The 14725-nt window shown below is 53.1% G+C and overlaps 1 protein-coding gene across 1 annotated transcript; it reads left to right on the top strand.

The window, feature by feature from the left end:
• The first annotated feature begins 9769 nt into the window (after positions 1-9769).
• RAN (RAN, member RAS oncogene family) lies at positions 9770-14392 on the top strand. The gene is made up of 7 exons (XM_028503604.2): positions 9770-9899; positions 10436-10481; positions 10868-10952; positions 11029-11154; positions 12142-12329; positions 12495-12665; positions 12757-14392. The coding sequence occupies exons 2-7, from the start codon at positions 10446-10448 to the stop codon at positions 12799-12801; spliced, it is 651 nt and encodes a 216-aa protein (XP_028359405.1). The 5' UTR covers positions 9770-9899; positions 10436-10445; the 3' UTR covers positions 12802-14392.
• The last annotated feature ends 333 nt before the right edge of the window (positions 14393-14725 follow it).

The following is a 14725-nucleotide window of genomic DNA, read 5'->3' as shown; positions in this document are numbered from 1 at the left end:
CTGCGCCGCGCCCGGGACCCAGCGGCCTGCGGGAGCCTCCCAGCGGGAATGCTGCGGCCGGAGGGGCGGGGCCTGACGGGGGCGGGGTCTGGCGGAATGGGGCGGTACTTGTTGGGGCAGGGAAGCTAGAGGGGCTGACGGAGAAGGGGCGGGGCCTGAGGAGGGGCGGGGTCTTTCCGGTGGCTGGGTCGGCGCGGCTGACCTCAAGTTGTACTCAGATAGCCTCTGGGCGGAGCCCGCCTGATGTACCCTTTGACCCTCCTTGATTTGTCTTTGTGTTTGTGCTCTCAACACTCAATAAAAGAAATTTCACTTTTACTTAAGATTTCATTTACGTATTTTTAGAGAGAGGGGAAGGGAGGGAAGAAAGAGAGAGAAGCATCCATTTGCAATTGGTTGCCTTGGCTCACCCCCAACCGGGGGATCTGGCCCTTAACCCAGGCATGTGTCCCCACTGGGAACCGAACCAGCAACCTTTTGGTTCACAGGCTGGCCCTCAATCCACTGAGCCACACCTGCCAGGACTCATTTTATTTCTTTTTAGAAATCGTGACAATTCTGATGACAAATGTAGCCAGGCTATGGAAATGAGCTGGGTTCGCTGCTTCGTATATGCCCCGAACAGGTCTTCGCCTTGGACCCAAGCAGGGTTTTGTGCGCAAAGGAGACGAGGTTAAGTAGTGCACACAACGTTTCAGGGACAGGAAGTTAAGGAACAGAACTCCAGAGGGCGTGAGGGGGGGCAAGCAGAGCTCTCTGGCCCAATCTGTGGCCCTGGCGGTCCGGACACGCCCAAGAGAAGCCTGGAAGTGCTTCCTGTAAGTGAAAAAGTGAGTTCCGCACAATGTATTTAGAGACCTAGAGGACACATTCCCATCTTCTGTTACAGCATACTGTTATAATTGTTCCATTTTATTAGTAGTTGTGAATCTCTCACTGTGCCTAATTTGTAAAATTAAATTGTATCATAGGTAAATGTAGGTATAGGGATAACCATCCACTGCGTGGGGATCTTGGGACAGATCCCCGTGGATAAGAACAGGCCATCGTAATCCACGGAGGGCAGGGATTTTTGCCCACTTCACTGAATTTCTCTCACACTTAGGATGGAACCTAGCACATACGAGGTGTTTCTTAAATGTGCTGAATGAGTGAAAAAGTTCTGCGAGGTGAAATTTACATTCTTTGTTTGCAGAATGAGTAAATTGTCTCCAGTATACTAATGGCTTCGGTTTACATGGGCTCGCCTGTACACACAGTGCTCGACATCAGCCTCTCACCACCCCTGCGAGGAGCCCTGTGGATATCACCCCCGGGAAACCTATTGCTTAAAGGTTTCAGATAGCTCGCCCAAAATGACACTTGTGGCCAGGAGAGCAGCGTTTGGGTTTGATCGCCAGCAATAGATCCTTTCTATTTTAAAATTCTGTAGTTCTCATTTAGTTTATTTTTATTGCACATAATGTGATAATAGGGGAAATTTTAAGGGTCCATTTCAATTCAGACCCCTAAGAAAATTGAGAGTGATTGTCAACTGACCACAGCAGTGTTTGTTCTCACTGTAAGTTGAAGACTGAGTTAGAATCCACCAATCCACTGTCTTTGGATCATGCATACAGAATGTAAATTTAAACGAGAGTGACGCTTTTAAGGTTTTTGGAAACCATTAGCATTAAAATAGGCTACCCGGGTTTTTTAATTTTTATTCATTGATTTGAGAGAGAAGTGACAAAGAGAAACATCGCTTTGTTGTTCCACTTATTTATACATTCATTGGTTGTTTCTTGTATGTGCCCTGACCAGGAATCGAACCCACGACTTTGGCATATTGGGATGATGCTTGCACCAACTGAGCTAGCCGGCCAGGGTAAATAGGCTGCCCTTTTAAAGATGGGGCGCAATACATGATCTGGAAATAGCTTCCTGAGGTTGCATATTGTATTAGTTAGTCTCCTGTGGCTGTTGTAACAAATCACAAACTTAGTGCCTTAAAATAACACAGATTTATTCTCTTACAGTCATGGGATCAGATATCTCAGCAGGCTAAAGTCGCCTTTTCTGGGGGCTCCAGGAGATATTTTGTCTCCTTCCCTCCTCTAGCTCCTGCAGGCACCCACGTCCTGTGGCTCACAGCCGCTTCCTTGTCTTCGAAGCCCACAGAGCAGCATCTCTGTGACCCTTCTCCGCTGAACATCTCCCCCACTGGCCACAGCCAGCCCTCCACATTGAAGGACCCGTGTGAGTAGACTGGCCCACCTGAATAACCTCTGCACCTCGAGGTCTATGGGTGATCGCATCTGCAAAGCCCCTTTGCCACGGGAGGTGACAGAGTCAAAGTTTCCTTGGACACCTGTGGTGGCTACTGTTCTGCCCACTACACATACCTTTGGCTTATTTTTCAAAGAACTATTTAATGTATTTATTCGTGGGAATGAAAATAAAACAGGATGAAATCCTTGTCACATATGACTCATGACTTTCATTTTAGCATTGATGTTATCCAAGACCAAAAAAAAAAAAACCACTCGATATGCCTCAATCAGGTCACTTCCGAGGAGCCATCTTTCAAACGTAGGGGCTGAAACAGCACTTGAGCATGAAAAGATGCACATATGCCCGCTAATCAGGAAAAGCAAGACATGTTTCCCAACTTCCAGGAAAACAGAAATAGGAAGTACACATTCCTTAGACCTACAGTTCCTCTTGAGGAATCTGACATACCATAATAATAAAAGCCCAGCATGCAAATATGTAGGTTAAGGATATGCACCCCACATCATTCCAGTGGGAAAAAAGCTAAAAAAAGCACCAGCATGTCACCACCTGCCACCACCAGGTAGTGGCAGGTTCAAACACCATGGGAGTCACTGTGGGGTGACGACCAGGTGAGGCGGATAGTAATGTCAGAAGACACAGCGGCCCGTGCACTGCCAGCCTCCATCCGAGTGAGGAGACGCATCCAGGCAGCCGCGGGATGAGCCGTGGGATGGACACCGGGAAACAGCCCTCACACAGCCTTCAGCTTGCGCCCACTTCTCAGCGGTCCTAACAAAGCTGACTGTGAATTTCTGTGTGTGTGTGTATTTATAGCCGAGGTAGGACGAGGTCAGCAGGGTGGGGTCCTTCTAAGAAGAGCAGGTGCGGACACAGACACCCGCAGGGGGACGGCCATGTAAGGACGCAGGGAGAACGTGCTGGTTGTCAGAGGGGATTGCTGCAGCCGCGCCCCCACACCCAGCAATACCAGAGGCTGAGAGAGGCGCCTGGGCCCGTCTCCCCAGGGCCCTCGCAGAGAGTGAGGCCCTGCCGCCGCCTTGACTTGGGAACTCGGAACCGTGACAGAGGAAACTTCTGTTCTTTTCGGGCACCCAGTCTGTGGTATTTTGCTGTGGCGGCCCCGGTGAACCAGTGCACCCTGTAATTACCTTATAAATAGTGCAGTTATGTTGCGTTGGTGATTACTATGTCTTACAAGAGTCCATTTCGTGAAAGCAAGCATTGAAAACATGCCTGAACTTTGAAACCCTGCAAAAATATACACTGGAATTTTTATACATATACTTTCAAATCATGTATGTATCTATATATCCATATGTATATATCTCTATCTGTATATGGATATAAGTACCCTACCCGTGCAGACATAGATACTATACAGACACTATACTATGTATCATATGGATTCTAGGTCTATCTCTATCTCACTGTCTGGAGGTAAACACAAATATGTAGATATCCAAAGATGGATACATCGATACTAGGAAGCGTCCGAGGTCTTTCTCAACCTCTAGCAAGTCCTGCTATGTCCCATTATCTACTTTTGTGTCCTTGTGACATTTTCTATCCTCTTTTCTCAGGCCAGACTCTCCTGCAGTGACACGGGACACAGAGTGCAAGCCTCTTTCACCAAGAGCATCTGTCCTACCCCGGACTGCCACCAGTCTGCTTTCAAAGTCCCTCTTGCTGAAAAGGAGCCACCATGGTCTGTAACACCAGGGCCCCATGCGTGCACTCACCCTTGGGCCCTTGCCTACACAGACACCCAGCCCAAATGCGAGCCCCTCCGGCCTCCTTGAGCTTGTCTCCCCCGCCATAGGCCCACTTGCCGTCCTGACACCGCCAGGCCAGGTCTGCCTCAGGGCCTTTGCACTGGCCAGCCCGTCTCCCTCCGACTGTCTGTGTGGCTCCTTCCCTCCCCTTCAGCAGGCCTTGGCTCAGGTGTCATTGTGTCAGGGAAGGCCTGCTGGTCACCATCCACCTTGTCACCCCTTCCTCTGACCTCCCGCATCCTCTTTACCTGCTGCCTCGTTCCCCTTGGCAACCAGCACTGTCTCGTACGTTTCGCTTACTGACAAGTTTGTTTCCTGTTTCTTCCTTCTAGAACGAAAGCTCCGTGAGGCCAGGTCTGTTCCGTCACTGCCCCAGTCCTTAGAGAGCACCTGGTACAGAGTAGGTGCTCGATAAGTATTACCCGGGTGGGTAAAGGAGCCTGTATTTTTTCATCACTGTGTCTTAGACTCAATAAACTAGAGCTCCTGGCTGGCGTAGCTCAGTGGATTGAGTGCAGGCTGCGAACCAAAGCATCGCAGGTTTGATTCCCAGTCAGGGCACGTGCCTGGGTTGCAGGCCACGGCCCCCAGCAACCACACATTGTTTCTCTCTCTCTCTCTTTCTCCCTCCCTTCCCTCTCTAAAAATAAATAAAATTAAAAAAAAAAAGACTTTGGCCTGGCTGGCATAGCTCAGTGGATTGAGCGTGGGCTGCGAACCAAAGTATCGCAGGTTCGATTCCCAGCCAGGGTACATGCCTGGGTTGCAGGCCATAACCCCCAGCAACCGCACATGGATGTTTCTCTCTCTCTCTCTCCCTCCCTTCCTTCTCTCTCTAAAAATAAATAAATAAAATCTTTAAAAAAAACCTTGATAACTGATGAATGAATTAAAAAAAGACTTTAATACAAAAAATAAAAATAAATAAACTAGAGCTTGTGAGCTCAAACATCTCAGAGCTCAGGCAGACGAGCGAGCAGAGCAGACCGAGTGTCAGGTGACAAGGGCCAAAGGGCACTGAGAGTCCCTTCAGAGATTTAATGGGGAATGGCAAAGCCAGAGGCTAACTGGCAGAGTTTGCCTCATTTGTGGGGGGGAGGTTCAGGGGGAGGGGGAGGGTCAGTGGCTATTTACCTCCAGGTGGTTGTGGACAGGCAAGAAATCAGGCTCAATGCCTTCCAATCCTGGTTTTTAAAAGAAACCAGACATTTAGATTTTTATGTAAAACAACCTAAATTTTTTGTATTAGCTATCTGTTGTTGCACAGCCAATTACCTGAGAAGTTAATAGCTTGAAATGGCAATGAGCAGTATTATCGCAAAGAGCTCCCGTGAGCCAGGACCTCAGGAGTGACTTACCTGGGAAGTTCTGCCTCGGGTCTCGTGAACCTGCAGGTACGACACAGGCCGGGGCTGCAGCTGCCGGAGGCTTGACCGGAGCTGGAGGAGTGGCTCCCAGCAAGGCCCGCCGAGGGCCGGCAAGTTCAGACGGCTCTTTGGGGGGGGGGGGGGCATGGTTCCATGTCACAAGAACCTGTCCATGGGACTGAGCTTGTCCCCACAACAGGGTCACTGTCCTGGTCCACAGTGAGCAACCCCAGACAGCGAGGTGGAAGCCACAGAGGCTCGGTGACTTCGTCTCAGCCGTCCCACTGTCCATTCAGACACAGTCCCTTTGTTGGAGGTGAGTCGCTGACTCAGCCCACACTTGAGGAGGGGAGGGTTAGCCACAACTTTTCGAAGTTAGAAGTATCAGAGAGGGTGTGGACTTATTTCAAGACCATGAGGTTTTAAAATACTGGCACCTAGTTCAGATAGAGAGTGTCGTGACCCACTCCAGAACAGGGCACACCACGCGCCCGACAGCGGGACCGCATTCCTGGCACTGTTCAGATCTTTACATGAAAAAGACTAGGTGGCGTGAATTTATGACATCTCTCCATTTATCCTTTTAAAGAAAGTGATTTCCATGCTGAAGCCAAGAAGTGGCATGTACTCGCTGCCTGAATGCACTTCCTATGTAGGAAACTGAGTGTCAGATCAGGGACGTATCTCCTGTGATAAGTCACCAACATCACCGGCTGGACTGATGAATGAATCAGGCAATGAAATCCTCGAAAATGGTTTCCTTATAGGTTTGTGAACTCAACACAGTCAGGGCAGTGACACAAGCAGAAAAGCTTAGCCCTGTATTTGGTAAATGAGCAATTTACTCAATATTAGTCTCCAACATGAGAGCACATTATTAACATTCTAATACGCGTGTATTTAAACCACCATTATTATTATTATTATTATTATTATTATTATACAATGCTGCTTTCTAATCACCCTTTCTGTATTCAGATGGGGTTAAGAGTAATTCACTGGACAATTCAACAAATATCAGCTGAGCAGCTCTTACACGCCAGCCGCTGTGCCAGACACCTTGAATACAGTGAATTACTGTATTCAAGGTCAGACAAGGTACTTTGTTTAGTCTAATGAGGGAAAGAAAGATAGAAAAGCAAGCCAGTGAATAATTAAGAAGATGTTTTCAGTGAGCAGTGAGAGCCTTGGAGAAAGTGAAACACGGGCTGACATGGCAATGGCTGGTGTGTCCGAAAGGGTGGTCAGGGTGTGTCCACCTGAGAAGGTGACTTTTGAGCTGAGACCAGCAGGGTGAGACGGAGACGGTCAGGCAAGGATGTGGAGCAAAATGCCGTTTATGCAGGGGGACCAGTAAGTGCAAAGGCCCTGTGGCAGGAACAGACGTGGCCAAGGTAGGATTCATAAAGGCTTGTGTGGCTACAACAGAGCGGCAGGCCTGGGCAGGGCAGGAGAGCTGGCACAAGCAAGCTCATGTAGGACCCAAGTGGCCAAGGAGTTCAGGCGTCTAAGTGACACGTGACAGAAAACCATTGCAGAGCTGAAGAGGGGAGGACGGTTTTACAAAGATACCTCTGTGCCTCCTGATAAGAGGCTGAGAGACACAGGACACCCCTTCGCGCTGTCCCACCCCGCCCCCCCCCCCCGCAGCTGCACAGCCTGATTCTCATCCTGAGCAAGTAGCAGACACGCCTGAACAGAGGGGCGTCCTCCAGCAGAGCCGACCCACGAAATGCGCAGCGAAAGTGGCGAGGTCGTGAACCGCAGAGGCAAAGGGGCTGTTCAGGGTTGAAAGAGACTGCAAAGCCGGGAGAGTCCGAGGAACCAAGTGACAACTGGGTGGATCCTGCGCCCGGTAAGGGAGAGGCGGGAGACCACAGGCGGTGAAGTCTGCAGACTCGCTCCTGCGGTGCAACCGCGTGGACGTCCTGGTTCCGACCTGCACGGTGGTTACGTCAGGGAATGTCCACAGTGTTCAGAACGACGCACTGAGGGGCACCCTGTTTGCCGTTACTCTCAAGCATCTCGGAGGGGAAAATTATGTATGCGATGTATTTAGAAACCATATACATATCATATAAGTGTATATTGTATGTGTATAGAGAGAGAGGTAAAGACGATGATAAAAGAAACAATGTCAATATTTGGGGACGTTAGCAGTAGCGAACGCTGAAATCCCCTGCGCTATTTTTGCAACTTTTTTTGTGCTTCTGCACACATTTCTTTGTGTGTTTGCTGGCAGTACTTGGGACTACAGGTTAAGCATGGGTTTTCAGTCCATGTTGGACAGCAAACATGAGCAAGCGCCTCTGTGAACTAAACCGTTGGCAGCCGGAGGCGCTCGGGCAGTTGTATTGGGAAAAGCATTCTGTCTGCAGCTTGCGTGCATTTTCCTGTTTTTCGCTGCAGTCCTTAGGATGATGCTCTTTAGAAGCTGTCGGGCTGGGCCAGTTACAGACACCTGCAGCCGAGGGACAAACCACCCAGAAGGCTGGGTGTGAGAACAGCTGTTATTCTTGGTTGGAGATATTTCCCCACGGCGTTTCAATGGAGATACTTTTTAAATACTGAAGGCGTGAACACTGGCGTTGTCACTACCCAGAATGACACAATGGCTCATGTATCGTCACACTGGCTTCCGTGGCCTCAGAAACACCAGAACTCGGCAGCTCCAGCCTGCTCTGCCCACTCCACCTGGCTCTATCGCCCTCCTTCCCGCCGCTGGCCAAAGCACCGGCCGGCAGAATTCAGCCTCCATCCTTGCAGGCAACTTGTACAAATTTACACACAGACCCAAGAAATAACATGGTTTTGTGTGTCTGTAAAAAACATATATACGGTTATGTGTAATTCCTCTACATAAAATTATATTCTGGATTATTAGACTATATAAAGTTACTTTCACGTCTTTCTTGAGTTCACTTCTTTCCTGTACATCCCCCTTTTGGCACCTACTACTCGAGACACAGATGAACTTCATTCCTTTCTTACACAGGACAGTCATCCGCAATGTAGACAGAACATATTTTACTTACACATGTCCCTATTGGACATTTATGTCGATTCCATTTTATTGTGGCACAATGAGCATTCAGTAAGGTCTATTTCTTGTTATTACGATGACACAGCGAGCATTACGATTCTGGTCTCCCCGTGTGCCCGGGGTGGAGTTTAACTCCAACGCACCTCCCTAGAAATGAACACACAGGGCCGTGGGCTCTGGGCATCTGTGTTGTATTGGTTTCTGCTCTCCCAGAGGCCAAGCCAATTTACACTCCCACCAGCAGCATGCCCATCTGCTTGGTGTTTCCCAGGGTCCTCTGGGGCACCCACACTGAGCTCCCAGCAGGCAGAAGCTCACAGGGGTTGTGCCCAATGTGCGTCACTTGGATTCCCAACAGACTTGCCTGCAAATGCGCTGAGGACTAATGGCCAAATCCTCGGTCAGTTGGATTCTCCTGACCCGGGCAGTCCCCATGGACCTTTTCTGAGGACCGTGGCTACTCTGATGAGGCTCCTGGCTGCCTGCTCTTGCTGCCACTCGTGGATGCTTGCTTGGGAGGGGGGCCAAGGCATCAGGTGAAGATCTGTGGCTGCCCTTACAAAGGCCAAAAACCGACCTTAGACATAGGATGGGAGAGTGGAGGACTCCATTCGGCCCACTTTCCCGAAAGCGACCTGGTTGGCACTTGTTGAGCTTGAGGCTCATCTCCTTAGTTCTAGCCACGAGGGCGCCGGAAGGTGGGCATCCCAGGAGCCGGTGACTTCTGAGTGGCCCGCTCCTGTCTGGACCTGATAGCCTTATCTCAAGGGCCTGGAACCTAAATACTCATGGGCTGCGACATCCAGGTTCGCAACTAGGATGGGCGGTCAAGGTTGAAAACACCCAACGTGATCATCCTGTCTGCAGGAAACGGCCACAAAGCCTTCTGGCCAGTTATATCATCCCCCCACAAGGTCGGAGATCCAAGGATGGAGGCCCGGGGAGGGGACACCGTGCTGCAGACCTGAGACTGCCCAGCCCGAGTCGAAGCGGGAGGCCCACGGGCTTTGTGAGGGCCGCTCCGCGGAATTTCCCGCCCAAGGGTACCCCGCCCCGCCCCTCCCCCCGTGACCCCTCCCCCCGTGACCCCTCCCAGCTCTATGACCAAGGCGGCCTCCGGGCGGGTCCCCTCCCGTTGGCGCATGCGCGCACGGGAAGTCGCCCCCGGGGAGGGCGCACGTGGCTCGCAGGCCGCCTGCGTGCGCGCTCCCGCCCCGACTTCCTCGCCCGCCTCGCCGCCCGCCCCTTCCCGCACGTCCGCAGACGGGTGCGGCCGGCGGAGTCCGGGCGCGCGCGCGCCGGGCCACGTGGGAGCGGCGCGGCGCCGTTGCCCCGCCCCTCCGGCGCGCGCCGGCGTCGGCTGCGTCTCCGGGCATTTGAATTGCGCTTCCGCCATCTTTCCAGCTCTCAGTCAGACGGCCCGAGAGACGCTTCTGGAAGGTATCGGCGGCGGTTGGGCCGGGCCAGCGACCGGGAGCGAGGGCCGAGGGCGCGGGCCGGGGCCGCGGGCGGTGGCCGAGGGCCGGGCGGGGCCGTCGCGGCGGCGGCGGGCCGAGCGGCGGCCGTGAGCGGGCGGTTACATCAGGCCCAGGCGGCGGCGGGCGGGCGGGCGGGCGCGGGCTCTTCTCCTCCCCGGAGGCGGAGGCCGCGGGCCGGGTCCCAGCGCGGGGGGCCCGGCGGGGCGGCGGGCGGCGGGGACGGGCCGAGGGGGACGGGAGCCAGGCCCGGGAGGCCCGGCCGGGCCGCGTGACCAGGCGCTTTCCGCGGGCCGGCCTCCGAGCGGCCGCGGCGCGGGCGCGCGGCCAGGCCCGGCGCTGAATGAGCGGGCGGGGACCCGCCGCCATTGCGCGCCCGCGTGCCGCCGCCGCCCTGCCCGCGGGTGCGAGTGGGGGGCTCGGGGCGCCGGCCTTTGTGGGCGGCACGTGGGCCCGCCCGCCACGTGCGCCGGGCCTGATCCCTTCCTCTCTGCTCCGCAGTCGCATCGCCATGGCCGCCCAAGGAGAACCGCAAGTGCAGTTCAAAGTATGTCGTCCTCGGAGCAGCGCCGGCGGCGGGGAGCGCCCGGGTCCGGGGGGGGGGGCGGCCCCGGGGGCGCGGGGGCTCGTCCGCGGCGCCTCGCTGAGCCGGGTGTCCCTCGCGGCCGCGGACGGGGGCTGGCGGCTTTGTCGGCGGCCGGCGCGCCTTCGCCGCGGAGGCTCCGCGGGCCCCCGGACGCGGCGGGGGAGCCGGCGCGCACTTCTGTGCGCCGGACGGAGCGGGGCCGCGTCCCCCGGGCCCTTTGTTCCGCGCGGCTGCGGGGCAGCTGGAGCGCTCCTCGGGGGAGCGGGGTCCGGAAGGGCCGCGCTCCGCGGTCTGGGGTCCGGCGGCGGCCCGCGCTTGGGGCTCATGTCCGTGCCGTTTCCCGACAGCTTGTGTTGGTTGGCGACGGGGGGACTGGGAAAACCACGTTCGTGAAACGCCATCTGACGGGTGAATTCGAGAAGAAGTATGTAGGTACGTGGGGCCGGGCGGGCGCGGGCGCGCGGGGCGGCGCGTGGGCCAGGGACTGACGCGTGTGCCGCCGTTGCAGCCACCCTGGGCGTGGAGGTCCACCCGCTGGTGTTCCACACCAACCGAGGGCCCATCAAGTTCAACGTGTGGGACACGGCGGGCCAGGAGAAGTTCGGCGGGCTGCGGGACGGCTACTACATCCAAGGTGGGCCTCCGGGGCGGTGCGCGCGGGGCGGGGGCGGGGTGGCTTCCGGGGGGTCGTTGACGGGGTGCTGGGTCCCGACGGGCACCCAAGAAACAGCTGGTTTGTAGCGAACCTCGTAACTTACTGGTAGTGACCGGCAGGCGGGCCGGGAGCAGCCTCAGCACGTGGGAACTGAGTCTGCGTGCGTTTGGGTGGTTACAGTGATCGTGGCCCACGCCGTTAGCAAGTCGGGGAACGCGGGCTGGAGGCTGGAGGGGGGCTGGGTGTGTCACAAGTGCTGTGGGGCCAGCTGACTTCTTTTTAATTGTACCGAGTTGTGTAAAATAATGTTCGGTTTAAAAACTGCAAAGGAAATAGATGTTCATTGTACCGAACAAAAACAGCTAGAGAAAAATACCCTTCCTGCTGTCTGTCTCTGTTTACGGATTGTTGGGAGTCTTCCCATGCCTTCAGTTTTCCTTGCGCACGTGCAGATTCTTCCGCTGGAACCTGCCGGACCGCCCACTGGGGCTTGTGCTCTCACCAGCTTCCTGGTGGCTGTCTCTCCGGGCCACCGTGCAGACCCCCCTGCCTTTCTAAACAGGCAGGAAATACCCCGCTATGTGCAGCTACTTATGGGTCTTTTAAAGAATACACTTCCGGATCCACGGAGTAATGGAGCTGAGTCCTCTGGGTGCTCACTTGTCGCTCACCTGCTTGGGGTGCTTCTTTGGGGTGAGACAGACCCATGGTGAAACATCACAGGGAGAGGTCTGATAGGGTTTGACACGCGAGTCGGCTGGTTTCCAAGCTGCTATTGCACCCCTGTCGTGTACTATAAAGTAAGCAGGGGTTTTAAATGTTGTTGCATGTTGTTATGATTTAAGAATTGGAAGAGACCTTGAAATTGAGCAAGAAACTTCTAGATGACCTGGAGTTTGATAAGTATTTGTCATCTGGGTAGTCAAGTGCTGGGAATGTACTAATGACTGTGAATCCGCCTTTCAGCCCAGTGTGCCATTATAATGTTTGACGTCACTTCGAGAGTCACTTACAAGAACGTGCCTAACTGGCACAGAGATCTGGTACGAGTGTGCGAGAACATCCCCATCGTGCTGTGTGGCAATAAAGTGGATATTAAAGACAGGAAAGTCAAGGCAAAGTCTATTGTCTTCCACCGAAAGAAGAACCTTCAGGTTTGTTTCTTCACGCCCACTGAGTTTTGACCTTCAGATAAAATTATCGTGCGGGGCCACTAACGTGATTCAGAGATCTGTGTTGATTGGAAGGGTTTTGTCTTTTCACTCAAAACATACCCTAAAATAATGGTTTAAGCAGCACTTTACTTCTCTTTTTACCAGTACTACGACATTTCTGCCAAAAGCAACTACAACTTCGAAAAGCCCTTCCTCTGGCTTGCTAGAAAACTGATCGGAGACCCTAACTTAGAGTTTGTCGCCATGCCCGCCCTCGCCCCACCGGAGGTCGTCATGGACCCGGCATTGGCAGCACAGTACGAGCACGACCTCGAGGTGCGTGTCTGCGTTTCGGGGGATGCCGTCAGAGCGCGAGTGCCTGCCGGCCTCGGTCTGGAGTGTCACCGTGTCCCGTCTCTCCCTCCAGGTTGCCCAGACCACGGCTCTCCCGGATGAGGACGACGATCTGTGAGCGAGGGAGCTGGAGCCCAGCGTCAGAAGTCTAGTTTTATAGGCAGCTGTCCTGTGATGTCAGTGGTGCAGCGTGTTTGCCACTTTATTATATAGCTAAGCAGAACCTGTGCTTGATCTTTGGGATGCTGAGAGAGATGAATGGGCTTCGGAATGAATGTGGCGGTTTAAAAATACCTTCATTTGTTGGACCTGCATACTTAGCTGTTTTGAAACGCAGTTGTTTCTTTATTGAGTTTCAACTCTAAGACTGCTGCAGCCGCATCACAATATTCAGTGGTGAAACTTTGTTTGTTAACTGTCATTCCCATTCCTTTTCGTTTAGAACCAGAATAAAGTTGTATTTCAAATATCTAAGCAAGCGAACTCCTCCCTTGTTTAATAGGCATTCCGAGACCACCGGCAAGGACAACCGCGCTGTTGCTGTTAGAGCGCCTTTACTGTCGTCACTTCGCTTGGAGTCTGTTCCATTCCGTTCTCTCTGTCCTGAGTTTGTGTACGTTTGAATCATTTCACACAGATGAAATGACAGGTCAATAGTGTTTTATGTGGTAAGTTAAGAGGCATAAATGTTGTCAGTGCGGTTACGCTGAAGTACACATCCCCACCTGCTTCCTGGCTGGGTCGTGTCCCGCACGAGGAGCCTGCTCGGGACTAGGATCCGCCAGAGCAGAAGCGGTGCGCGTTTTAGACATTCCAGGTAGACTTTCTAGGAACTGTAGTTGCTTTTATTTTATGGCTGAAGTGACCATCTGCCAGTGCAGAGCTTTGGGAGCCAGATGAAGCCATACAAGTGATAGCAGGAGCTTCGGAACGTCTGATTGGCTAACAGTGAACACAGCCGATACACTCACTTGCCTTTTGTTTCGACGTTAGGTGTTAAATATATTTACGCACTGCTATTAGCACTTCCCGGCTTCAGAGACGCCAAAAAGCAAGGGCTCGGTGGAGAGCACTGCAGCGTTAGTGGTGTTTTCCTGAGCGGTGTTCGTGAGCGCTGCGAGGGCACAGACGAGTGGCCGGGAGACTGGAAACGTGGGGTCACTCGCGACTCTTCCGTGCCGCCTCCACGGTCGGCCTGGCCTGAGTCTGATCTCAGCGACACTGGACTGTAGAATCCAGGTGTCCAGGGTGTGAGCTATTTTGCTCATGTAAGTGTCGCTACGTTTAGGTTTACCAAAGTGACTCAACTGTCCGATTTTCCTTAACTGATTGCTTTCTTACCAGAAATGAAGGTAGGAAAGGATCACTCAAATACACGGAAAAGAAAGGTGCAAAGGGTAGAACTGATTAAATTTTAATTACTATTGAATTCGAACATCAGTAGATTATCTTAAGGTTTGAATCGCTGTATATGCTGTGCTTGATCCAATTCAGAACCAGATGTTAACAGCCTGAGATGTGACGTTTCTTCCCCAAAGGGGGTGAAACCTCCGATAACGATGTAAGGGTGTGTGTAGAATGCAAGTGTAACGTACCTTGACTCTCAAATGTAACCCTTAAATTTTGGAAGCTGCTTGTTTAATGGGGTGGGAAATGATTTAAAAGTCATTGGAAAAAATACTGCTGCAAAATACATTGCTTATACTTTGCTTGGATTTTCTGAATCTCTAGTATTTGCGAAATAACAGCAGAGATGATCGTCTTGAGGGGGATACGTTTCTCTCCAGTTTATACAAGTGGGGCACATTTGTCCTCAACTTTGAGGTCTTGTATCGAACGGGAGAAACCCTTAAAACCTCGGTTATGGTGAACTGGTAACGTGTTAGAGCAGGCTGTCACACCCATGTTCCCCAGCCACGCGGTGGCCTGCGGGGCGCCGAATGTAGTAGTTCCAGGAGTGTGTACACGCAGCCACCCCGTAACTGGGCTAGAGCTAGTCAGCAGGGCCCAGTGGGGAGCCTGGTGGCGTTGGGGTGTGGGGT

The sequence above is a fragment of the Phyllostomus discolor genome, chromosome 13, assembly GCF_004126475.2.
Source record: "Phyllostomus discolor isolate MPI-MPIP mPhyDis1 chromosome 13, mPhyDis1.pri.v3, whole genome shotgun sequence".
Taxonomy (NCBI): Eukaryota; Metazoa; Chordata; class Mammalia; order Chiroptera; family Phyllostomidae; genus Phyllostomus; species Phyllostomus discolor.
Note: the sequence above shows the minus strand (reverse complement) of the source record. Positions and strands in the feature narration are given on the sequence as shown.

What these genes read in the sequence shown, in the direction of transcription:
- RAN (XM_028503604.2), top strand. Translation starts at nt 10,446, where the DNA reads ATGGCCGCCCAAGGAGAACCGCAAGTGCAGTTCAAA. An exon ending in GGACGGCTACTACATCCAAG is followed by an intron (nt 11,155 to 12,141) that starts GTGGGCCTCCGG and finishes TCCGCCTTTCAG; the next exon opens with CCCAGTGTGCCATTATAATG. An exon ending in ACCGAAAGAAGAACCTTCAG is followed by an intron (nt 12,330 to 12,494) that starts GTTTGTTTCTTC and finishes TCTTTTTACCAG; the next exon opens with TACTACGACATTTCTGCCAA.